Source organism: Cheilinus undulatus, linkage group 8, assembly GCF_018320785.1.
Source record: "Cheilinus undulatus linkage group 8, ASM1832078v1, whole genome shotgun sequence".
Classification (NCBI taxonomy): Eukaryota; Metazoa; Chordata; class Actinopteri; order Labriformes; family Labridae; genus Cheilinus; species Cheilinus undulatus.
This window is the reverse complement of record NC_054872.1, coordinates 9,200,736-9,227,296: the sequence shown is the minus strand read 5'-3', so window position 1 is coordinate 9,227,296 and position 26,561 is coordinate 9,200,736. Positions and strand designations below refer to the sequence as shown.

The following is a 26,561-nucleotide window of genomic DNA, read 5'->3' as shown; positions in this document are numbered from 1 at the left end:
ATTTCTGTCCAATTCAACACATTTCGACTGTGGCGAGCCATTATCAGAGGGAGCCCATTTCAATTAGTGACTGTGGCTCTAATAGTCAACCCCCACTGACAAGGCAGTCTGGATGAAGAGAACAACAGACTGGAGGAAAAAAAACCTAGGGGGATAGAGGATCAGGGCAAATGAAATGGAGAGACAGAAAGAGAAAGAGTGGAACCGAAAGGATTAAAAATAAAGGCGAGTGAGATAAGAGAGAGTACAGAAAGGAGAGAGGAAGAAAAGAGCCGTGAGGATAAAGAGAGGAAGGGGAGCAAAGGAGCCGGAAAGATAAAGGAAGAAAGAAGCAGAAAAGAGAGGAAAAAGAAAAGTAAAGAGCCAGACAGATAGATAGACAGACAGAGGAGGGAGGGGGGAGAAAGGTGTATCGCTGATAGAGGGAGCAGAGCGCAGTGGAGCAGGGCAGCTCTCAGACGGCTGTCTAGACAGTGTCAGGGGAGGTGTTGCTGATTAATGACGCACCAAAAACCATCCACCCCCCCCCCCGCCACACACACATAAACTCACACAGCCCCCTTCTCTGCATCTATCAGCCACCCACACTCATTGGCTGCATCTCCCTCAGTGTTTGCCTCTCTGTGGCCTTTTCTTTTTTCCTCGTCTCTCTGGGTGTTTTAACGCTGACACCGTTTCACCTTCCTTCATCCGCCTGCACTAGAGCTGGATTATACAGACCAAAAATCACATCACAAGATTTTTTAGCTGAATGGTGGTACACTAGAAGTATATCGATGTTTTTTCTGTAAAGAAATAACAAATGGTTGTGACAATATCAAATTACAGACTTTGATATGACTATAATACAAATCCAGCCCATAATGATTCCTGCATGATACTACAGCAACAAAAACTGAAGTCCTCCACAACCAATACTGAGAAGTTTTGTTGTTTCAATATCAAAAACTGCAGACAAATTCCTTAAAATGTGCACAAAGATTGAAAGCATTCATATAAATTGTGACTGTCTAAATTTTGTACTGGTATTTTAAATGATCACATCTCAGTTATTTTAATGAAAGGTGGTCTCCAAAAGTCCAGAAACTTGATAAGCTTTGTCATAGTTCCAACCAAACACCCCGTCTATATTGCACAAATTGGTTGGCAACATTTGTAAAAGTGGGTTGAACTGACATGGACTGAGGTTTAGTCCTAGCCAGGTCCCCACATTCACAAAATTTTATGACCAAATTGTGAAATTTATACAGTGCACAGGAGTTTGCATAAATGAAAACAATAATTACCTAATATTTGATATTCAGGACTTCTATTTTTGATGCTAGAGTATAAACAGGAATCAAAATTGTTTAATTTCTACAAATATTATGAATTGTCCTTGAATAAAAATAAATTATTTTTTTTATTTTTGATGCTAGAGTATAAACAGGAATCAAAATTGTTTAATTTCTACAAATATTATGAATTGTCCTTGAATAAAAATAAAATGATAACTCCCCATTCGGTCTAAACATTTCAAACAGATTATCTTGTGGTCATATTACTGCCAGTGATTCTAGCTGCAAACAATCTTTACTGAGCTTCTGGCATGGCATCAGTTATTTTGTCTATCTAAATCAATATAAGGATTAGGGCTGAATGATTTGTGAAAGTCATCAATTTAAATTTTTTCCCCAGTATTGCGATTAAGATTTGATATGTCAGGATTATGATTATGTGTTGTTCAACAAACACAAGCAATACATCCTTCTATATAATAACAAGCACAATATTAGAAAAATTAAACTAGAAGTGAAAGATTAAAAAAATGATAATAAAATCTAATTGCAACTTGCAACTTCATATTAATATTTTGAGTACAAAAATCATATACATGGACGGGAAAAGTAGGATTTTTGTAAAGTATTCTTAAATGTATGCATATATGTAGAGCAAAAAATCTCTACTGTAGCAAAAAAATTGCATCAAACAGGTTTTTTGGCACATTTCAGGTTGAGAAAATACTGCACCATCTGCAATTTGAAAATTGCGTTCGGCCATATTGTGATTTAATTCAATCTGTGATTAATTGCCCAGCCCTAATAGGGATGCAGATTTCTGGATCATTACAAATATTTGATATGCAGATATTTCCAAACTCATTCTTACCAATACCAATACCTTTAACGGTATTTACAAACTTCTACCAAAAAACAGTGTTAATTCTGTAGAATAAAACTATAGCTAAAAATGTTCTTTGGTCACCTTTTCTATCCCATGAGGAAGACGAGACTAAGACTAGCTTATTATAGACCTTTAGTGACAAAACTTCTGACGAAGATTGGGTAGATTTTTCTTGTCAAGGAGACTAAAATGTGACTAAAATGTTAGTCCTGGACTGTTGAAAATCCATGATACTATTTTCATCAGTGTATTTTAAATCAGTTATCAATAATGCATTACAGTTAGATTAATTTTACAATCTGGCTGATTAAATAAGGTCAGAGAAACATGCATTGACAAAAAGTAAAGACTAAAAAGTAAAACTTTTTATTGACTAAAACTGGACTGAAAAATGTTTGATTTTTCCTCGGCTAAAGCTGTAAGGGTTAAAAGTGATTAAATGAAAATATATCTTTATCTAAAGACTAAGACTTTATTCAAATATCTGACAAAATTAACATTTTCCCAAACTCCACAACCTTAAAGCTCACCTTACAATGTGAAACAAGGAACAGGATTTCTTCTCCTCAAATATTGTCATTTACACAACTTTAACCTTAATTTCAGACAATATTTTTAACCTTTTTTTGTTTTAATGTGGAACTATCACTACACAGTGACTTCAGCACATCTGAAATCTGTTTGCTAAAAACACTAATGTCCAAAAGAAAACAGAAATGTCCGGTGATACAGCGTCAAACTAATTCTGCGTCTTTCAATTAAAGACGCAATCTATTTTACTAAACATTTTTGTGCCAGTAATCAGTTTTAAGATCTTTTTAGTAAGTACTGACTCTTTCAAATTAGTATCAAGCAAAGCTAAATCTGCTAGCCTGTTAAAGAACATTTCCATGATGTGTTAGCATCAAGCTATCAAGTGCAGATGGACAACCTGGTCCATCTTTTAAAATCTTGTTTTTTTTTTACAGTGATTTTCTTTGAAATGCACGTTCTTAACTGTTGATATTTACAGCAGACATATCGGCTGAAAATATCAGCAGAAACTTTTAGACCTGCAGACACTGATGATTTACATTTGAAGCTATGCTACCAAAAGTATAATATGTCTAAAATATCATACATCCCTAAAATTCGTGTGCATGATATTCAGCATGAGATCTTATCTGCAGATTTGAGCTTAAAAAATAAATGATCAGTACCAGCAGATATGAACATTTCTGCAGATACTGACAACTGATATTTCTTATATAAAAATCTGCCTATATTAGATGTAAATATTGATGTGCAAACAAGTAAGTTGACTTGGACCAACAGACCTACGGCATCTGAAGCCTTTTTCTTTGTTCATCATTATTCCTTACACTTTAAAGTGTGTTTTAAGAACTGAAATTTGTTGATGTCTTCATCATCAAACTCTAAATTGTGTATTTTAAGGACTGTCGTTTTAGGTCTGCACTACGTTTTGAAAATATGTATTAAAATTAGCATTGACTCAAATTAATTTGTAAAGATCAGCGTATCAGAAAACGGCAAAAAGCCAATATTATGCATTGTTGCTTAGTCAATTAATTCAACATTGGTTTTACTAGTCACCAGACAAGTCAGAGGAGACACATGCTATCTAAACCCAACATAAACAATATGAACAATACCATGTCAACCTCTCATTTGAAAGCTTATCATTGTATCTTAAAAACGCCACATTTTTGCTATCATAGGGCTTTAAGCTGCCAGAAGATCCAAATGAAAGTAAATTCAGTCTGTCTGGTATAAACTTGTCCTTTTGGCCCTTATTGCCACAGTTGCACTCAAACTTCCAGGCTAATCTTCTCACACAGCCTCAAACTAATATTGTCTGTAAGTTTTTCAACACTATCGTGCTATGGTTGTGTTTTTCAAGCACTCTTTGAACTCCATGTTTCTAGTTTTCCCAGTGGAACTGCTAAGCTCCTCCATCTGGCACGGACGCTGTTGAGCAAACAGATCACCAGTCGCAGTGAGTATACTGGCATTTGTTTACGGTTCTGTATTCACGAGGCTTTGAGAACACGCCAGATTTGATTTTGTTTGGTGAATGGTGCCAGCCGAACACGGTGCGACATGCTTCAATTCCTGAATGATCAAATATTTACAAGCAACCGAAATGCAAATGTCGGGATCTTTCTGCCGTGACAGTATTCCTGTAACCACTGAAGAATTACAGAAGAGCGAGAACTGTGAGATCAAGCCAGCTGAGACACAAAGAGCGGAGAAGAGGCAGCTTTCTTTTGTACAACAGCAATTAAAGTGAGCAGATCAGACAAAAGACATCAGTGAGCAGGTTCAGGTCTTCTTTCTTTGAGTTCCATTCATTACGGCTGCCATTTTTAATCTTATATTTTCACTCTATACTGCCTTTTCATGTCAAACACTTTCATAAATGCACAACACTCCTGAAACCTCCTGACCTTGTTCAGGCTGAGCTGCAAATATGGACGCCAAAGTCCAAGTTCTTCATGCCATCTTTACCTGGACTTTTTGTGTTTTTTCTCCAGACAGCAAATACATTTTCTGTGTGAAGTAAGAGCGAGACAACGTGTGAAAACGGGGAAATATTTTGGGAAAATCTGATGGGCAGCGATGATACAGTCTGGTATCTAACAGTATGTCTAAGTGTGAATAATGAGGCTACTTAAGAATCTCTTCAGCTTACCAGTGATTCTTTTTCTCTGGTTTGCTAATACTTTGGACAAAATAATATATATATAAAAAAAAACAAAACACCGATACAAAGAAAGTAAGCTGTCATAATAATGGTGGACTGTTGCTTGATCCGTCATGTTCGATTTACTTTAGGTGTTCTCTATGTCATGTCCATGTAAAGTTATACAATCTCTGCGTACACAGATGTCATGATTGTCACTGTTTTGAGTCTTCTGTGTTTTGTTTAGTGAATGAATTAGTGCCTACAGATGAACAATAATTAACAGAACTTTACCATTAAACAGGCTGATCTTTGTCCTTGCTGACAAACCTGCTCCCATCAATGGCATTCTTATGATGCTTTCGTCTCTATATACAAATATCTGTATCACAGGACAGCTATCAATCTATTACAAATTGAACATTTAAATCGAAGCCACTTACCAGCCTGGCACCATGTGTAAAGAACCAATATTGTTTTTTTGTGACTGATACCGAGATTAAGTTGCTCATAAATCTGAAACCTATATTTACAGCAGTCGTTCTCAAAGGGGGGGTCAGGACCCACTGGAGGGTCGCCAGATGCCTTCAAAAAACAAGAAATGTTTTTAAATGGTTTAAGTCGGATATTTTGCCTATTTTTGTAGAAATATATGCATACAATCAGTTCAATTTGAAATTAAAACATGGTCATCCAGTGGGACTTATGCTGAAATCCAAGTAGCTAATGTCTAGAAAATCCTTCAAATTCAGGTCTACACATGACTACTCTTAAATAGCACAGCTATGTTCAGCTATGCCTAAAAAGTTTGGGAACCCCTGATCTACAGCATAAATAAATTCTTTAGTGGAAATTCTGAATTTGAATTGGTATAAAAAAAAATACAACAGTGGTAAAAGAGTTTTTATTTCCGATGACTGTACTCTTACAGATCACGTATGCATTAACCAATAATATACAGTGCTTAACAAATTTATTAGACCACCTGTCATATTTGTCTCAGAGACCATCCAGCATCATGAAGTGCTTTAATGCGGACTCTTTAATTTTCAGTGAGCTCTCCACATTTTACCATTTTGAACAGGAATGAGGAATTTCAAACTGAATCCAACCAAAGCCCGGCTCACTGGGCTTCTCCGAGAAGTCAGAAATTAATCAAGCATAACATTCAACCACTAAAACTCATTTTTCTGTTCAGGAATGCAAGTAAATAACTACAATTTGACATATTGATCAAGAAATATTGAAGCGCTTTACTACTTTTTCTCTTTTTTGTTGTAAATCAGTAAATTTGGAAATTCATGGATAACAATAATAATTATATTTTAGCATTAAAAATATCATTTTGGTTATAGAGCTTCTACATATTGGTGTATCAACCATTGCAGAAACATAAAAAATGATTTTGGTAATTACCAATGCTGTTAATTTAGGGCAGCTGTGACATAAATCTTACTTTGGTTAAGGTTAGGGTGGTCTAATAAATTTGTTAAGCACTGTATTTGCCAATAACTCAGATAAAAGCAGCAAAACCACAACATAAAAATGCTTTAACGGAAGAATGTATCCTGCACTCAAAATCCTCTGGGGGTAAATGTAATAATTTTAAACAAAGTACACTGAACTTAACAGAAGTCAAAGAGCTTTACATAAAAATATATGGTGAAGCCTAATTTTAACTACTGATGCATTCATGTTTCAATCAATTAAAGGGTTTGAGATTGTTAAGCTTATTAATGACAGCACCTGAATGTTTAAGTAGATTTTCATCTAGTAATTTAATCAGCCAGGTAACTTAGCCAACTACATTCATAATCTTAATTAAAAGCAGCACTTTTCCCTCTTTAATATGGAGGAGTACATGCAGGCATTTATGAAGTACCAGTCAACTACTTTAAATTTACACAGCTTTGGTGTATTGAATATTACTCCTCCACACGGGTTAACAGAGGGCTAAAATACAGCATTTTGTCTAAGGTCTATTACTGTTTTTTACCTCATCGCTACATCAGGACATTTCAGCACCCTTACTATTACCAGAGAGTTCAACACATTAAAAGACTCAACAAAAAACGCAATCTCAATCTGATTAGTAATACTTGATTTAAAGTCAAGAAGCTCTGGTAAGTCCCTCCTGCAGTGGCACCAGTTTAATTTTAAGAAACAACATTAGCTGTGGCTCAATACGTCATTTCAAACCCCCTTACATGCACACATCAGGCTTAGCTGGCACCAAAACAAAGTTCACTTTCTGTGGTTTAGCTGTGAAACTGGGCAGGCCTGTCATAGCAGAGACTGCATCCAGGATTCTGATGTTTTGGGAAGTTCAGTTTGGAGGATCATCCTGTTTTTATCCTCAGAGATGAGAGCTGTGACATTATAGCCAATCAGGTAGTGTTGTTGGCAGGACAGAGGAGTCAGAGTAGCAGACTTCTTATTCAGTTAGTCACATCGCAATTGGTGGAATAAATTGCTGATACAGATAACTGGCAAAAATGCTAAATATCAGTGCCAGTAATTGGCCAGACTGATTATTGGTCGACCCTAGTATAAAGCCAACCAGCTGTTAGATTTTCTCAACCATTCGAAATGTATGACATCACCAAACCAAACTCCTTTCAAAAACAACACATTTAAAAACTGTTTTTATCTCTTCTTAAGGAGAACCCTAACAAAGTTTGACTGTTTTACAAGTTCATGACATTATCTAACTAGAATGGACGTCTGAGGCAGCAGACCCACGCCTAAGCAGCGCCACAGAGGAACTCATGCTCCCATTGATTACTATGGTGTTCAAAATCTGAGGGTGAACGCCGTTTTTAGCCCTTAGCCCTGATCTTAGCCCTTCTCCTTGGTTTTACACTGTCACGTCAGGTGAAGGGGTATCCCAATTCTCTTTTGAGAATAGGACTAAGGGACAAGGGCCACATAGCCTTTGAAACTAAATATTTTTAGAGCCACACTTGAAACAAAGGGGTATGATGAATTGTATTCACTTTTGAAATGGTACAACGGACAACGAAGGAGGTGCATAAATATAAATATTTTTGGCATTGATTATAGAAAATACAACAGTTGTGTTGTCATATTTTCAATCTTTAGCAACTAGGGATGGGAGTTTATTGTACTTTTAGTATGAACACATGTAAATCAGAGCTGTTAACTGTATAATTATGTGGAGAAGATCAACATAGAGATCCATAGATCCATATGAACGAGATGGTTTATCGGCAAAAAGTGATGATCAACAGCAATTAAATGATGTCTCTTTTCTCAAGAGAAGGTTTTCACCCCTACCTCTTACCAATCTGTTTCAAGGGGCAAGAGAAAAGGGTAGACAAATGATTGGCCTACGATTGGTCCTTAGTCAACTGTGAAACTGAGGCCTTGTCCACACGGAGACGAAGACAATATATTTCCATTTCGTTTTGAAAAAGTTTTCCGTAAACAAAGGATTGTTTCAGTAAATGTCCCCATAAGCACGGATCCACCAAAAATGACTAAAAACGCTGTAGTATGTATGCCAAGCCTGTAAGTGGCGCTGTAATGCTGCCATGGAAATGCACCAAAAGAGAGAAGAAGATCACAGAAGACTGCCACAAAATTTCTCTTGGTTGCCCTTCTGGTTGTTCTCCATGGTGGATCTAAGAACATGTGGTGTCTGCTGTTCTCTGTGGTGGTAAAAAAGCAACAGATTTGGCTGTAAAAGCCACAATAAGCTCATTAGCTTCTGCAGCATGAACACAGCACTGTAATCCACCATTGCTGTTTTGGTTCAACGGTGCATGTGGGGTAGGTGTACAACATTATGTGTGACGTAATGGTTTCAAGAAAGATGCGGTTTACTGTCCACACGGAGAGGAAATGGTAAGCGTTTACAGCTTTGTTCACTCTGGGACCAAGTTTCAAAAAGTGGCGCTTACTGCCCCCAAAACGCCGTTTCCATGTGGATGAAACGTCGATATGGCAGAAAACTTTTGCTTTTATTCCTGAATTCATCTCCGTGTGGACGGGGCCTGGGACTCGTTTGATGAACAACACTTCTCTGGGGGAATAGAAATGACAGACTTTAAAATGTAGAGGTAAACCATACAGATGAGACCAGTGCTGCTCTCACTAGAAGAAAAATCTACATTTGTTCTCAGGGGTTAAATGCATAATTATGATGATAACAGACAATGACTGAGAGTTCCAAGATTTGAAGGTATGGATATACAATATGGGCAGGTTTCAGAGGGAGCCTGTCCTGAAATTTTCTGACAAATTTTAGAAGTGCGAGCTTAGGAAGAGATTGATTTTTAAATGCTGATCAAGCATGTGTAATGTCAATTTTCATAGTTAAGTGAAATTCTGAAAGAACAGTTTAACTTTCTCTGGGTAACCATGGCAGCACACACTCACTTACAACTTAATTAGGTAAACCTGTTCAACTGCTTATCAACGCAAACGTCTAATCAGCCAATCACATGGCAGCAACAAACTTATTTAGTCTTACGGGCACGTTCAAGATAATCTGCTAATATTCAAACTGAGTATCAAAACTGAGAAGTTAGGGAATTTAAAGTGACTTTATGGGTTATATAAGCCATTTTTAAGGTTTACATAAAATGCTTAAAAAAAGAAAAAAACAATCAGTAAGCAGCAGCTGAGGTCAAAGGAGAATGACCAGACTGGTTAAAGCTAATATTAACTCAAATAACCACTTGTTACAACTGAGTTATGCAGAGTAAGAGTAAGACTGCCTGTGGGTTGCTACATGTCGGTGATCTGGTGGTCTTACCTCTGAGGCACCTTGTCGAGAGCCGCTGTCTGAAGGCCACAGACACCCATCCTACACAGAGAGAAAACAACAAGAAAGAGTGAGGCTGAGAGCTCCTGGGGGGCTGAGAGACTATCTTTGCCTCTGAATAAAGGCAAAGTCACCAGCTAATAGTGTTGAATGTTAAATGTTTATTAACCAGCGTGTTAAAAAATTCATGTCGGATCAAGAGATCAACAATTTCTTCTGCTTTGTTGTTTCTCAAACTGTTTTTTTGATCAGAGACCACTGGGCTCAAGATTAAAAATTTCTTTTCAAATAAGCAAACAAATAAATAAATAATAGGATGAAAGGGGAGGAAAACACCCCAAAAGAAAAGTAAGAATTTCACAAAGACATAAGAAGATGAAACAAAGATGCTGAGAAATGCCCGATGGCTTTAAAGTGAAAAACCCTGCCGTGTTTGGAAGCGAGGACAACAAAAAGCAGACGCCGTCGTCTTTAAGAACAGGCAGGATGAAAGCCGCAATAGAGACGCACACCTATCACATCACTGCAGTTTCCCTTCTTCTGCATTTGACTGGAGGATCTTTTCGCAGATTGAACAGTCAACAATATTTAGAGAAAAAAAAGAAGAAAGAGGCCATCGGCTTTTCTCCCAAATTAAACTCTCTCTGCTGCACAGCTTTGTTGCTTTTCTTTTCTGATGTTGCATTTTTGTTACTTCATGTCCACTTCTTTTTGCGTAATTTTTGTTTTGATCGGAAAACACAGTGCATTGGGACGAACGTTAAAAAGCACGAGGTGATGTTATCATCTGAATTTGAATAATCTTTAATAAGACAACAAAGTGGAAACAGCTTTTAAATTGATCAGAGGCTGAATATATCAATGAATAAAATCCATTATGGATAATATCTGCATATTGCATCTATGTATGTGTGTGTGTTTGTCTCAGAGTGTTGGCGTGTCAGTATGGGGGCAGAGCCGCTGCTGTCTAGACAGCGCTGTAGTGAATTAAACATCAAGGCCTGACAGAGTCTGGCTCTGAAGAAACCAATTCGGCAAGTTCACCTAACAGACTGGAGCAAAGCTGCTACCTCCGTGAAACTGGGACAGAGGCTCCGATTGGGATAAAGAGATTCATTTAGCTCAGTGCAGCTTTACTGGGAACAAACTGGTAAGCTATGTTTGTCCTGCTTCAGAAAATAAAGGAAAGTACTGTCACAATGAGCCAGCAGGGACATTCAGTGAGAAACAGACGAGCACAGACATCGTTTTTCACTCATTATCAGTTCATCGCATGGATGCTGAAAGAATAGCAGTGCTGGAGAGACTTTATACAACCCCACACAAACAGTATCTTTTCCTGTCTCATCCACTTTCACACACACAGAGAAAGAGAGAAATACTGACCTGCTGCAGGGCATGGTCGTGCCTGCGGGCCTGGCTCTGCCTTGTTATGAAGGACCAGGTGGAGAGCTTGTAGTGGTTGAGCAGGCAGATGATCACCACCACCATCACTGTCATCACCACGATGATGATGACGATCTGAACAAACTCCAGTTCAGCTGCACAAACAAACAAAGAGAGAGGCACGTTAGCATCAAACATTTACAGGAGATAGAGTTTCAAAATGACAAAATGTTCATTTTAAAACAATAAAACAAGGTTTTACTTGAACTTTTAATGCATCGGTTTTATTTTTAGGAGCCAAACAATGTCCAGCTTAACAGCTCAAACTTTTAACAGCAGAAATTTTCAGCAATGCGACTTAGACTGAAGACATTCATCAAACAGGGCTGTTAAATACTGGCAAAACACTGCGATATCTTCTCTTTCTACCAAATGTTTTGTGATATGCTCAGAAAATCACATCAAAATAAGCACATTTTGTCTGCATGTGTTAGGCATTCATATTAGAGAATTTTAAGCTAGGTGTTTTTTTTTTATATCTGGAAAAAACGAAGTTTGGTGAATAACTAATATTAAATAGAGCTTTGAGAGTATCTATGTATGTCCAATGTTTTCTTTGTTTTACAAAATACTCATATTAACAGCTAGAATGCAGAGTTTTTCTACTGCATACTCAGCATCGATGACTCTTAGGGTAGTTTTGGCTTGCTGAAGTGTAATCTAACTTCATCAACATGATGAGTAGCTTAGCCATAACACCTCTCTCCATCAAACATGCGCACAAACTACGCAAGAAGTAGCTGCTTCTCAGAATAACATACTGAATTTCTTTAGTGATAAATTCAGACTTTTGTGATGCGTTTATCATGAATACACTTATTGCGGAAATGTCATTGCATTTCCAGTTTAAAACTGGCATTTTGACTCAAATTTCAGGTTAAAGAAATATTGTACCTTCTGCGATTTGAAAATTTTAGCAGGCTTTATTGCACTTTAATCTAATTTGCGATTAATTGCCTCGCCCTAGTGACAAACCATCATAAATGATGAATCTGACCTATCTACAGGGTAGATGTTGTTTCATGTCTTGTTGACCTGGGAAATGTTGTCATTTTACAAATCTGCATCATGATTATTATTTCGGAACTTAATCTCTGTTAACTGTGTGAAATCCCACTGAAGTCAAGTTTCTTTTCAGGCTCATATCGCTGAAAAGAGTGAAGCCACAGTATAACTATGATTCTTCTGTTGAACTGAGGCACGGCAGGCAAATGGGTGCTACTTTATGATGTTCTGGACTAAGAACAGACAACAATTACGCATAATTGTTCTTAGTCGTAAATGCCACAAGGAAAAGAGTCTTTTCTGGAAGTTATCAGCGTCAACCTCTGTTTTCACCGGAGGAATATATCATCTATCAGACTATAAGAGCCTATGACCCTAATATGATACTAACCTAACCCTAACTGATGGCTTTCAAGACCAGAATATTTATGACACAATTTCAGTACAAAGATAAATTCTTATGGCTTATAACTGAGGATGATCTGGTTTGGATTATAATTAAACCAGTTATTTAAACTTCCATACAATTCTAGTGAAAATCAAACAATATCAATACTTGTTTGAATACCATGGCAGCAAATACAGAAGGTCCTTGGTGACCAAAAGTCAGTTCCTGTTGTCAATTGCTAAGATACTTGGTAAATTCATGCACACAGTCTAAATTGGATGAATATGTTGCCATGTAAAAAAAAAAAAAAGACATTTCTCCCTCATTTCTCTTTTTTTTTGCACATGACAACTTTTGGTTGAAGTAGATGGTTAATTGACCATACTGTCAAATAAGGCTGCACAAAAATCCCAGACTTAACCATATTCAAAGTGTGCAATTTCACAATAAACACATCATCTTCTTCTTCTGGGGGGTTTTATGGCAACTGGCTTCCACTTGTACTGCATTACTGCCACCCTCTGGGTCATTTTAGATCTCTTGTATGAAAAATTTACATTATCCACCCTGATGTGCTCTCTTATCGAATTTGCAACCCCCTTTTAAAATCTAAACATAGTTGCCTGGGTTTGCACCAGTCCTTTCCACAAAAAACACATTCCTAAAGTTGCCAATCACACAAAAAAGAAAAGGGATTATATGCAAACAAGCAATGCTTTCTGTCTAAGCATGTGTAAAATTCACATTTTCTCTAAACAATATGCTATGTTTATTTTGGATTCGGGATAAACATGGTGCAGATAGCTGGAGGTAATACAGAATTGTTATTATCAGTTTAAAGAGCTGCACGATTAATCGAACTGCAATCATGATGTCAGGCTGTGCAAATACATGACTGCAGAAAAAGCTGCAGTTATTTTTATATTAAGCAGGATTTGAAAGGTGAAAAATCCTCTAAGTTCACTTTATAGAAGTAGCTAACTTTGTTCAAAAAAAGGAAGGACTTTGTTTTTTTTTTAGAAAATATTAATTTATTTTGAATTTATTTATTTATTTTATGTTTCATGCTATTTAGTATTTATGTTTTGAGTTAAGAAACACAAAACTATCATCATTCTCAGCATATTCCTTGATAGCCCAGCAGGTACACTCATGATACCTTGTATGCATTACATTGTAATTGCAACTGCACATGTTGCAGTATTGCAAGATTGCATTATACTGCACAATATACAATACTGTCTAACATTATCATGATCAAACATTACTACCAAATCATGCAGCACTATCTTGCTTCATATCACAGGATCAGAAACTAGCATTGTTTTGTCCCATCATGTAGACACCAATATATGTGTGTATCCCAGAAATAGACACTCTAATGTTGCTTTTTCCCAGTATTGGTCAGCTCTAATATCAATCATTTTACATACTTCAAATCTTCAAAATAACAGACAGCAATGTGTTAAATCAGATTGCACTAAAATGTATCAAAGTTTGGGAAATTGAGCTAAAAGCTGAAGTAAAGAGGATTCAGATAATTCAAGTGCAACCATTAATGCCCAAAGAGGAATATATTCTGTTTCATGAGAATCTTCAGAAGACAGCCAGAGTATGTGTGAGGTTTTTTTTCTTAATGAAACACTGATTCCCTTCTCTGACTGAGCGTCATACCCCGCTTTGGCCAGCAGGGGGTAGCACAGGTCAAACTCCCGAGTCAGTGTGTCCTATAGTGAGCACATGTATAGTTTGATATATCTGACAGTGTTCAGAGAAAAGCTTCAGATGACAGAAGCGGTGATTGTTGAGACTGTGCTGTCTGTCCCAGCTGACAGTGGCTGCTTTGTAAAGTCGCTGAATAACCGCCGTGTCTCTCTGACACACCAGCATCAGAACTGGTCTGGGATGACCTCCCGGATCGAGTCACCGCCGGGAGACACAATGACTGCCGCCTTACAGTCCCGTCTGTCCAGTGCCTCTGTTTATTGTTTCATGGTTTTGTTCCTTTCTCGTCTAAAAGTCGCCGTTTCTCTCATCTCTCCCACAGTTTATCAGTCTAGCATTCCTCCCTCTCCCACCATCTCTCCCTCTCTCTCTCTCTGTATTCTTCATTGTCTCCCACTTTCTCTTCCTCCGTCTATCCCTCCTTCCTCTCTGCTCTCTCCGCCTGTCTACAGTCTGAGACTTCTTTGTTGTGTTTGTTCTAAGCAGAAGTCTTGACCTTGTCTGGTCCTGGCACACAGTCTGACCTCTGACTCACGCTCTGACTCACTGCTGGACTCACTCACTTTCTCTGTGTGTTTCTGCAAGTGTGCGTACTCGTCAGTTTGTGTCAATGCACTTTGTGTCCTTGTGCGTTTGAGCAGCTCTGTAGGAACAATCACACAATGAACACTCAGCTATTTGAGCTACAATGGCTCAATTCTGGCAGACAACTCCTCCACAAAGCTCTGTACAATTTTTGGAAATCATTACCCACAATTCAGCTGGGCAGTTTTTGACACAACAGGGAGAAAAGATGAGTCTTCCAGAGTAAAAGATCACCAAGAAAACTAAGTGAATTAGAATCAAAATACATGTCTTAAACCTGGATATACACGGTCAGTGGGTTCAAGCTAAGGTTCAATTAAGGACGTTTAACTGGACTGCTGTCTTCCTACAAGCGTAGCATAGCAGTCGATTTATTGACAAAAGTGTGTCTGCCTCTGCTACAATAGGAGGCAGTTACTATTAGATATTATTCTTAACCCATGACATCACATAAATGTTGAAAACAAAAATATGAAGAACAAAAGGTGAAAAAGGTGTACAGCAGCATTCATTAACAACATTCACTATGCTGATACCCTTCTCCTGTTTTCTACACATTTATGATATCTGACTTCCTGGACAAAACCTGGAGCAGTTAGGACTGATTGAGGGAGGTACATGTAAGAGTACGTCACATTTCCAACTTTTACCCCTACCCATAATTTTGAATGGGACACCGCTTCAAGTTCCTGATACATCATTCAGTAACATTTACATAAGCAGACACATTTCTTAGCATTTTCTTATCAAGCTATATGTACCTTTAATTTGCGATTGACCAACTAGTCTGAAGTACAAAAACGCTCAGAAAACAGTCAAATTCATCACAGGATCACTGTATCAGTGTATATGATGTGAGGCTGGAGTGTGGAGTAGAGCGTGGCTAAAGTTAGCAGCGAGCACCCGCCACTCTTTGCTTCTCTTTGCAGATTAATATCTAGTTAATGCGGTTATTAACCACTTTTTCTGAGTAGATATACATGACTATAACCCTCAACAGCCTACAAACAACTGTATGTTCGTTTTCTAATTCCAAATACTGCCATACTGCACTGCTCCTACAACATGCTAACTGCTAAGGCTGAGCAATTAATTTAAATTTGGATTAAATACCAGTGAAACATAATTTATGCATCAGAGATGTTATACTCTACACATTAAGTGTTATTTTTTTCTAGAATAGTTTGCAAAAAATCCTGCTTTTCTTGTTTTTGTATGTTAGTCTTAACAAAGATGAGAAAGATGTAAAATGCTAATTTCTTTCAATATTAGAAATTATATCAAATTTGCAAAATGAGTCAAAATATTCACAACTTGATATTTTTTCAGAATTGTTAAGCTTTAGTTAAGTCTACCAAATATTGTGTTTCTCATAATATAGAATTAAGGATGCACGATAATTATTGTGTGATATTAAGTATTGGCAGACATGAAAATTTCCATCCATATTTACAACGAATATTTTGAGTGTAAAAATCAGAAATATCAGCTGTAAATATTAACTGAGCGTAGAGTTTTAGGCTGGACCAACAAACCAATGTCAGCTTAAGTCTTTGTTCTTCATCAATCCTTACACTATACACAGTGTGCTTGAAGGACTGAAATTTGTTCATTCGTCCATCCTGAAACTCAAAATTGTGTGTTTTAAGGACTGAGGTTTTAGGTCTGAACTACATTTAAATACTGGTATCAGTATCCATATCAGTATCGGCTTAAATTGATTTGTAAATATCTGCATATTGGATATTGGCAAAAATCCACTTTTGTGCATCCCTCTATGTAATGCTTTATTGCTTGTTTGTTGAGAAATACATAGGATGAGGAACTTAAAAAAATAATCACATACTGAATCAATATAGCAATATTGGGGGGACTTAGATTATTTTCCCAAATTGTCCAGCCCTTCCCGCCACTAACTTCTCATTTCCTTTTCGGTGAAGAGCTGAGGTTAAGCTCTTGTCATTAACTGAATCTACAGCAGCCACTAGTGGCAGGAGACATTATTACAGTTCAGGCTTCAGACCCGTGTTTATAAAATGTTAGATATTTAGTTTAAAATGACACATAAATCATGTTGATTTGCTACATGACATAGCCAAAACTACCTGCCAATCCCAGTCAGATGCATGTCACTGCACAGCAGTAGGGTTAAGAGTCTACACAAGCACACATCAACATGTGACTGCAGGAGCTGGTAACCTTGCAAAGCAGATGGATACGCCCGCTTCCATGTTTCTCACTGGCGAATCCATCTTGCAAAGCTCCCGTCTGAACCGTTTGGGCCTGGTAGAAAGTGACAGGACCAATCAGTGACCAGGGGCAGCACTTTTGGGCACAGCGGAGTCGTGACATAGGCAAGCAGCAACAAGAGGTCGGCGCAGGTATGGCGGAGGACATTAGCACGGATGCTGCTTAAATGCCAGTTTTAGCAGAACTTGACGACATTTCTTTGTTAAAAGAAACACAAAGACCAGCATTGAGTTTTCTTTTAAAATACAAAAAGTCGTGTACTGACATGTCTACAGTTGCCATGGTTTCGCGTTATGCAGTTCTTTATGGATTTACTTCTCGGTAGCGACTACGTCACGTGTTGTATTTATCATCATACTGCTCTGTGATCAAGTCATCTTTTGATTATATTTCATAAAGTATCTGATATCGTGAAAGGCATAACTGCAGTGATTGACAGCACGGTCTACAAATGAGGCTCCTGAGCGCTTGATTAGCAAAAGGAAACACAACAAAAACAGAGTAGCTAACCTTCCTACAGCATCTGCTCTGCTGTGAACAGCATCATCACTGGGTAGTTTAGCATCATTTTTGAACAATGAGAGGTGGAGGAGGTGCTGTCCATCTTTATATACAGTCTAAAGCTGGAATGGTCTCTGCATAAATAAGCCACATAAAAATGTTTCCAAATTCCTCCAAGCAACCCTAAACTTTTATTTATGTTGGAAACAAACATCATAACCACTCAGGATATGATGGGCTCATATCTGCCTGATGATATCAGAGGACATATCCGCCGATTAGCCTTACTTGCAAAAAACCCGCTCTCAAAATAACTCAGACATTCACTTCACAATGTAAAATCAAATGTACAAAAATCCCAGGAGTACTCCCCAGCCAGTGAATACCCACCCTTCTCCAGGTTCCCCAGCCTCAGTAATCCTTTCTGGCTTTTTCATCTCCATAAGAGTGGGCGAGCGTGGAGCCTGGGCTGAAATGTAAACCCACCCTAACCTGCCTCTGCCCCACCACAGCAGCCACAGGGGACGGGTGGGGTAAGACTGAGAGGAAAGAGGCCGACTAGCACAAACCACAAGGAAGGAAAAAAACACAGTGAAGAATGAAACCTAAGCCAGTAAAACCAACCGACATGAACCACCACAGAGCAGGGGTATGAGACGCTTAGAGCACAAATGACAACCATGGACAAGCCTGACCACTTTTCTTTAGCAGCACAGATGAGTGAGAGGATGAGGAGTTTAACAAACTACTCAAACCAACATTACTCATTAATTTAAGTAGTTTTAAAAAGGAGCCAAAACAGTGAACTGCCCTTTAAACAAGCCAGTCACATGTTCTGTCCAACATTTATCATCACAGGGGGAATAAGGGCCTGACCTAACACATTTCTCCATTCAGACTTTGACTTTTTAAGCTATTCGTCACAAAATGAGTCACCTAATGTGGGATTGAAGGAACAAAGAGCTGAAAGTGAGGATCAAGAACCAAAAAACGAACAAAATGACCATCTGGTAACATCATCGACCACAAACGGGGGAAAAAGGAGAAAGTCATGAGCATGTAAAGCCAAACCAGCATGAGGGAGACGGGGTACAGTCAGAATTTCATTAAAAAAAACATAAAATCTTAAATCAGGTTTAGTCATGTCTGGTGAACCTCTGTGTCACTGTTTCTCCTTTGGATCATGTTGAATTAGACTTTAAAGTCCAAAACAAGTTGATTTGTAGGCAATATAATTTTGTTTAAGGGTTTGCCAGTTCTCAGAAAACACATTAATCTTTGATTCCAAAAAGACTGAGACCACTCGTGGTTTACCGGTCATTTCACTTAGATAAGCAACAGGAGGGCAGACTTAAATTCTAAAATCAAGTCTTACGGTGATGACAGTGTTTCAGTAAGGTGTTTCAGAGATCAAAACCAGTAAAAATGTGAATTCTTATGTTGAAAACCCTGGTTGTAGTGACAGGACATCAGGAGGGGCTGTGAGTTGAGCTGACAGTAGCTTATTTTTATTCAGTATTATTACCCCATAAGGCTATTTTGCTAAAACCCCTTTTCAACTACGCACAAATTTTCTGAATGTCTCTGCGTGGGCTGCATGTTAAAACACAAATTTTCCCCCAGACCTTAAATGGTCTTTTTCCTACCAACACCCTGAGTGTATCTTCCACATTAAGTCGAGCAATAAATGAACAAAGCGGGGAGTTGTGATGTTAATATTACACTACAAGTGCAAGACCAGAGACTGTTTATCAGCCGAGCAGAATGATTCTGTGTAATTAAACTGCAGCATCATGTTTTCAGTTCATGTCTATGATCTTCTTTGCTCTCTTGTTGATGTTGCAAGTGAGTTTATCTGCAGGTACAGTTGTTAAAAAGGCAAAAAAAAATTATAGTATTATCTTGCATAAACCACCATTTTCAAGTCATTTTTTCCTCATCAGCCCACCTTGCTGGTCTGACTGACTGCAATTTTCTGGGATGCTTGTTCTAATGCTGACAGGGAAGAGGAGTAGCTCCGACTACTCCCCCAAACAAGGTATCCACAATGCTATAGACAGCATTAACCTGCCATGCCAGATAGACTGTTTAGTTTATACACTGCATGGATATAGTTCATATTCATCTGGGAGAGCTCCCATAGAAAGTGTTTGGCAAGGGCAGGACTTTTCAAAAAATTCTCTGCCAACCAAAGCAATAAGACAAAATACATTCTGTGCATGCACTTCTCCTGAGCTGACAGGCTACCGCTGCCTCAGATTGTTAATGGCGGAGCTTCTCTGTGAATAAAATTGATGCTGAGGCCGGTCGGGAGACGTGCAGAAACATTTTCTCTGCCGAGACAAGCTTTTCGTGTTGCTCTATGCTCTTGTTTAAAAAGAAATGTAGTCCAGTTCTGATTAAACTGCCGATTTCCTACAGCTACAACCGAGCTAACAACTATCGCAGCAGCAGCCATTGGATACACCCGCAAACCCCACCTGTAATGATGGCAAATCTGTGCTGAAGCAGACCGGGAGAAGAATGAAAACATCTTTTCTGTCATGAAAAGCTTTCAGTGTGGCTCTCTGCCCTTGTTCTCATACCTAAATGTTGACCAGTTCCGACAAAACTGCTACTAAGGCTATGTCCAAGCTAATCACTCCACTAGCAACCATTGTATAAAACCACTCACCCCCGTAACTACCACAAACTCAAGCCGAAGCAGGTCAGCAGAAGAGTGAAAACATCTTTAACATCAACAACAGCACAGCTTTTGGTGCTGTTTTTATTCTCTTTTCAGACAGAAACGTGGTCCAGTTCTAGTAAAACTGATGCTATGCTAAAGCTACATCTGAGGTAATCACCACATGGAGGCAGCCATTGCACAAGTAAACCCTGCCCTCCGCTACCCCCTAGGTCTCCTCAACTGACACTGATTGTTTCGAACAGTGTTCGGTCTGGCACCAGTGTTGTGGATTGGCGCTTTTAAAGACGGATTTGCCTGATGACAGAGATGGAGTCTGGCAAATTTATCTGCTTTGTGAGGTTGAAAGAGCATGGCACCAGTGGAGGTCCACTATGCTCCATGAACTGCCATTAAATGTCGATACTTCTCCACTGATGCAACTCTATGGCTCTGAGAGTAAAGTCACCTAGTTACCAGTCAGGCAGACAGTCGTGGGGCATATACAGACCCATGTGCAGGAAATCAAAATCTTGTACAAAATTAACAATTCCTCTGCAAAAAGATGCATGCCTTGAAATCACAGTTTGACGCACGTTGTACTGTGTGCATCATTTTTTGAGAAATTAAGTCATATTTTCAACCACTGTTTTTGTAACTGCCATGTTTTTTCCTCAACTTCTCTGTTCTTTTCAGCTTTGCTGACCACCACTCTTGATGCTGGGTGTTTCAAGGCACATGGAAGTAAGGCATTTCAAGGGGAATCGTAAGATAAAATGTAAATGATGCTGACTGACTGACTGAACCAATTGGAACCAGTTCTCAACACGATCCGCTTCTCAAATCTCATCCCTGAATGATACACAGCCCTAGTTATAAAGAGAAGCATTTGCAGTACGATCACTGTGTGCACTAAGGAGCTGTAAATTATTATTAAAAAGCGCATAAAGTGTTGAACATAATTCCCGCCCCACCCCCCTCCTGCAGAACAGTGTGTATAAGGAAAGTTAAAGATGGTATACGGAGGAAACAGATGTTTGAATACATTTTCAAAATATTGATGATTGAACATCTTTAATTATATAAGTTATTATTTATGATTCTCTCATGAATCTGTTTTTTTTTCCAGCCCCTCTAACTGCGACACACCACCTTGGGCCAGACTGTGAAAGGCAGAAACTTACAGAATAGCTCACCATCTGCAGTCAGAGAACGTCCCACAGACAGCCCTTTTACAGCTAACTTAAAAGGATGGCTAAAGTCAAAGCAGACCTGCACACATACAAAACAGCACTGTACATAATGCCCTTCACAGCGTGTGTATTACAGGATGTATCTGATGTGCAATGCTACTGACAAGATGCACACAATTTGTTGCCTTATGTAAATATATGCAATGTTTGTGACAGTTGGATGCATTAATGCAATGGTGTGTATGAGATATTTAAACTACCTCTGTGAGCACTTTGCTGCCTGTCTGTCTGTCTTTATTTCAGTGCCAGTTTATAACTATATCCTTTACAAAGCCTAAACAATAATCAACCATGAGCACAGCACTAAGTAGTTTAGAAAAGTTACAGTGGTGAGGAAAAACTTCCTCTTAACAGCGACAAACTTCAAAACAGAACCAGACTAGTATTTAGTATGCACTGCCCTGTTGAAATAAACGTGTATTATTCAGATCAAAATTGACAGAGTACATTCTGAGAGTGGTGCAGCCTTAAGCTGGATGAATTAAAGTTTGACCAGAAGATGGCATGAGTTAGGAGGTCATGAGATGTTCCAGTTCATCTCTGTGGAGGCCAGGTGATCACAGAAATCATCTGAGAATCAAGTCTGTGCCAATTTTTGTCCATTCATTTGGTGCGGTTAAAGTCTTCCTCTAAATAAATGAAAATAACTCTGACCTGCTCTGATTTAAGGAGAGGTGGTGAAAATAAACACAGCTCTCTTTGTCCTTTTTCTTATTAGTAATAACGTGACCACTGAGAATTGTTTCCCCAACTCTTCAGCGTGAGTCAGTGCCCTCTGTGAGAGGAGAAGAAGCATTGGAGAGATGTTATGTTGCTAATCTGACTGCTTCACTCGGGAGCTTTAGCCACTACCAGCCCGGGCCTGTGTGCTCACCACAGCAGCCACAGGGAGGGGACCGAGGGAGGGTTTCTTTTGGGAAACCAAGTCAACCAGGCCCTTCTTTAAGCCTTCAAGACAAATATCACATACTGCTGCTGTTGTAAAAGCCAAACAAACCAGATGCCCGACCCAAAGCCGTGTTCTGAAGTACGGGCGGGGATGTTTTTACAGTTCCAGCAAAATAAAAGAGAAGCGGCTGCAGTTAACAGCCGTCTCCTCTGAACGTCAGAGAGGAAGGAAGCCGGAGGAGGAGCTGAACCAGGAGGAAGGAAGTTCTGGGAGGAGGAGAGATTCAGTAAGAGAGAAAAGAGGCCGATCCTGAACCACAGTATCCACCCAGTACAGAAGATCCAGAACACTGTGTTCTGTACTCACTCCTGCTCAGGCCAGAGATCAGACTGTGCTGGCAGTCTGCATTACCAGCACCAGTCTGATGTTATTACAACAGTAATCCACTTGTCAAAACAATAGCGGCCCAGCGTCTGCAGCACCCTTATTCCTTCAGCAAGCTGAATTATTTGAATTGCAAGCCGTCCCAACTCTTATTTTTTTTTGCTGTCGCGAGGAGAGAGGCCATCAAATTTATTCAAATCATGTGAGAGAGAGAAGCTAGAGACACTATTACACTGCACTCCTTCAAACAGCTGTAGAGCATCCATCTATTAACTGACTGCAGTGGTTGAAAGTGCAAACATATTATTAAAAAATGTGCACAGATTATATAATATGATAAGCAGAACTGACAGAACACTGCTTTTATTTAGCTTAACATGCATCTTTAACTTTGGACGGTTCAGGATTAGCTTGCCATTTGTGAATTGTGAAAAAGTTGGTTTAGTGAAGAGGTAAGGGTACCACTGAACAGTCCATTTCCCCTCCAGTAAGTACATTATCAACCATTAGATCACATTCATAACAAACTGATATTTTCTTTGCCTTTACTGTCTGAGCTGTAGAACAAAAGAAGAGAGCTGAACTCTTCTGAGTTGTTTTAGGAGACTAGGGCTGGGCACATTTTAAAAATGGATAGAGTTTAAGTGTCAATCTAAGCAGAGACCTCAGGTGATGAAAAATGAAGCCAATGCAGAAAAAAAACACCCTTTCTTAAATGCTTACTTGGGCCTACAAAGGCAAAGGGATTGCTATAAGGCCACATAATAAAGCTCCCATATTAAGGTGTCCATTTGCTCATCACAAATATTAATTTCTGAATTCCTAAATTAATTGTAAACATCCAAAAATCAGTATTTTCAAACATGCTTTCTTATGTTCTAAGTAGGTTTTCACCAGCATAGTTAGAGCACCTCAAACCCACCCCTATCTTCCTTAGTCCACAGGTACAGTAGAGAGTGTTGGTCCAGGCTCAGCAGCCATGCTTTTGTCTGACATACTCACATAATGCCTGAACTGTAAATTTGTCCTAGGTGACTGATTAAGTTTTCATCAGGATGAAGATTTTAGCTTTTCAGGATCACAAAAAACAAAATAATCGAGGCCAAACTGTTTCTGAACCACATGTTGTGATGCACTCATTTTGCAAAGCGAGGTAAACAGAGCACATGCAACATCCCTTTAAAGCAGAGTTTCCCAACCATTCTTCCTTGAGGCCCCCCTACATGTACCTAAGAGAAACTGAGTCACCTCAAGAAAAAGTGACACATTTCTGTGTTTAACTGTGAAATAACTTACAGCTTCTTGGTGTACAATATAAGTAACATGTATGGAATGTTTTACTGATCAGGAGTCAGTCTGAATCCAAAATCAAGACTGAACCAAATCAGGATTGAAAGTGAGTCAAACTGTAACATACTGAAAGATTTACCCCTAGAAATAAACACCTTTGGTATTTGTTGCTTGTTAGATTAACCAAAGGCAGGGTGGAGGCAGTGTTTCCAAATCTGACATCATTTGACTTCAAAACACCTCAGCAGAAATAAATGGCTGACATCACAGACAATATGTCCATGTTTTATGCAGCCTGTGTGTCGATGCTTTACCCTACAGGACAGTAGGGATCCCTCTGGCTGTTTCTTCAGTCCACAAAACCCTCCCTTTAATTCAACAAGAATGCATCTATGGCCTTTTAGTCATTGTTTTGACAGGCAACAGTAGAAAGTCGACAGGAAATTGCCGTACAACAGGGGTTAGTGGCTAGACTTGAACCCTAGAACACCAGCCTCACTAAAAGTACACAAACACAAACCCACACTGAGCACTATCAGACACAAACAGCAGTAACAGCAGCAGCAGGAGCTCGGACCAACGACCAATGAAAAAGCTAAACACTAAAGCAGAGGGTAAACAGGACGCACATACGCACAAAGAGTGACCCAATGACAGGCCTTTGACCTGTGTGTGCTTGTGTTTGTGTGTTGTGTGTCTAAGTGCGAGAGGCCACAGTGAGGTCAGACAGTTCAGCTGACCTCTGGGTGAAAAGAAGCAGACAGACTCACAGCAAACAGACAAACAGACAGACGGACAGCAGGTCACAGCGGTCTGAGGACAGTTTAAACATGTGCAACATATGAGACTGTATCATTGATTGACCAGTCAGAAATTAAAAACATAAACCTTAAAAGTTAAAAGCAATGTGGCCAAATGATGACAAAACTTGGGGAATTTTTGGTGTCCACTTTATTTTTTTAAGGAATCTTTAAAAATTACAGCCTTCCATGCAATTTTTAAGAAGATTCTGACGTTCACTCAAGATTTCTTACCTGTGACTTGCTCTTAACTAGAACACAATGTAGGAAGGTTCCAGAGAACTCTGAATATTTTAGTGCTGATATGACATAATTAAATATTTAATTCATCAGCACTCAGATATGCAGGATTAAGAATGGCACAATAAAATAGAATCTATAGCTCTATTTTCCTACATTTTTTATCAATTTACCTTTACTATAATGACATAATAGGCAAAAATGCATGACCTAAATATGGTCAAGTCACAATATAGACAATCAGTGTTTGATCTAAAGTGCAAAGTGTAAAATTATTATTAAATTCAACACATGTGTAGGTGTTTTATCATTACACACTCATCTAAAAGAATGAAAACCTATTTTTACAAACAGGCATGTGTGCAACAGCAGGTATTAATATGTATAAATGATGTGCCATTATTTTAAAGCATTAGGTTTTAGCGTAAATGTATGGTTTTATTATGACATACTTTAAAAATAAAACACACCATTTAACTAATTTTTAACTCATCTGAATGCGTCCTTCTGTTATTAAAGCATAATGCATGTTATTTCCGATGAAAGCACTGTCTGAAAAAGTGATTTCATCTCATTAATGTGTCTGTAGCATACATTTAATATCCACTGCTGGTGCTAGAAACAAAAATAAGTCTTCTTTCAGTGTCATTTGGAACCGCACTGCATCCACTTTAGAACTATTTAAGTACTTTTATTCTTTCTTTTTAACAGTTTTTTGATGCAGATGTTTCTGATATCTTGCTTCTTCTCCTTTTACTCCCACACGTCGTCTGTGTGTGCCACTACCCTACAGTCTCATGCCCTTATATGGGCATAAAAGGAGCATTTCTCTATGCTAATTAGGAGAAACTTGCTTGTGCTTCCAGCTTAGGAGCACCTGGCATTCACCAACTAAAGAGGACAGGTGCCAACAATTCAGCAGTTTAACCCTGAGGGACTGTTTTAATATTAGTCACACTCAAGCTGCTAAGCACAAAAAAGCACGTTTCATGCAGTAGTTACACAAAATATTATACATCAATATTTTATTACACTTTCATTGAGCTAACTTTTTTCACCTACAACTCACCTAATTATGGACATCAAATATTCATTATTTTTTCAAGATTTTAACACTTTGAATGCCAGTTTTTTTCATGACGCCGCCATGTTTTTCAATGAAAAAAAAACAGAAAAATGTTGCTACAGCCTGGATTATGTCAGTGATTAGCAGCTACGTTGATTTTTAAGCACAACTATTTTTTGCATGTTTAGCATGTTTTTTCTCCATAAAACAAATATGGTCAAAAAGATGCCATCTGGTAGAGAGAAGTAAAACTGGTTAACTCTAAGGCAAAAGCCCAGACTGACACTAAGATATAATAAAATGCATGCATTATGCTTCAATGGAAGTCAGATCAATAATTGCAGTTTGAATGGGTTTCAATGGTGCTTTTTTGTGCTCAACAGCTTGAGTGTAACTCTTTCTTGTAAACGGTGTATTTTAGACTTACTGTAGGAGCTGA

General features: G+C 38.5%; 1 protein-coding gene and 1 long non-coding RNA gene across 3 annotated transcripts in view; one reads left to right on the top strand and one right to left on the bottom strand.

Moving 5' to 3' along the window:
* LOC121514308 (low-density lipoprotein receptor class A domain-containing protein 4-like) overlaps nucleotides 1–26,561 on the bottom strand; it is an 87,307-nt gene that overhangs the window by 14,618 nt on the left and 46,128 nt on the right. The window contains exons 2-3 of the mRNA XM_041794472.1: nucleotides 11,022–11,176; nucleotides 9,627–9,677 (exon numbers count right to left, since the gene is read on the bottom strand). Coding sequence (XP_041650406.1) covers nucleotides 9,627–9,677; nucleotides 11,022–11,176 — 206 coding nt within the window. The remainder of the gene's footprint in view (nucleotides 1–9,626; nucleotides 9,678–11,021; nucleotides 11,177–26,561) is intronic.
* On the top strand, nucleotides 8,477–21,626 carry LOC121514309. 2 transcript variants are annotated; one of them, XR_005992276.1, is made up of 3 exons: nucleotides 8,477–8,638; nucleotides 20,897–20,944; nucleotides 21,330–21,626. It is a non-coding gene; the product is annotated as an uncharacterized LOC121514309 (long non-coding RNA). The 2 variants fall into 2 exon arrangements; XR_005992277.1 differs by having other exon boundaries at nucleotides 20,897–20,978.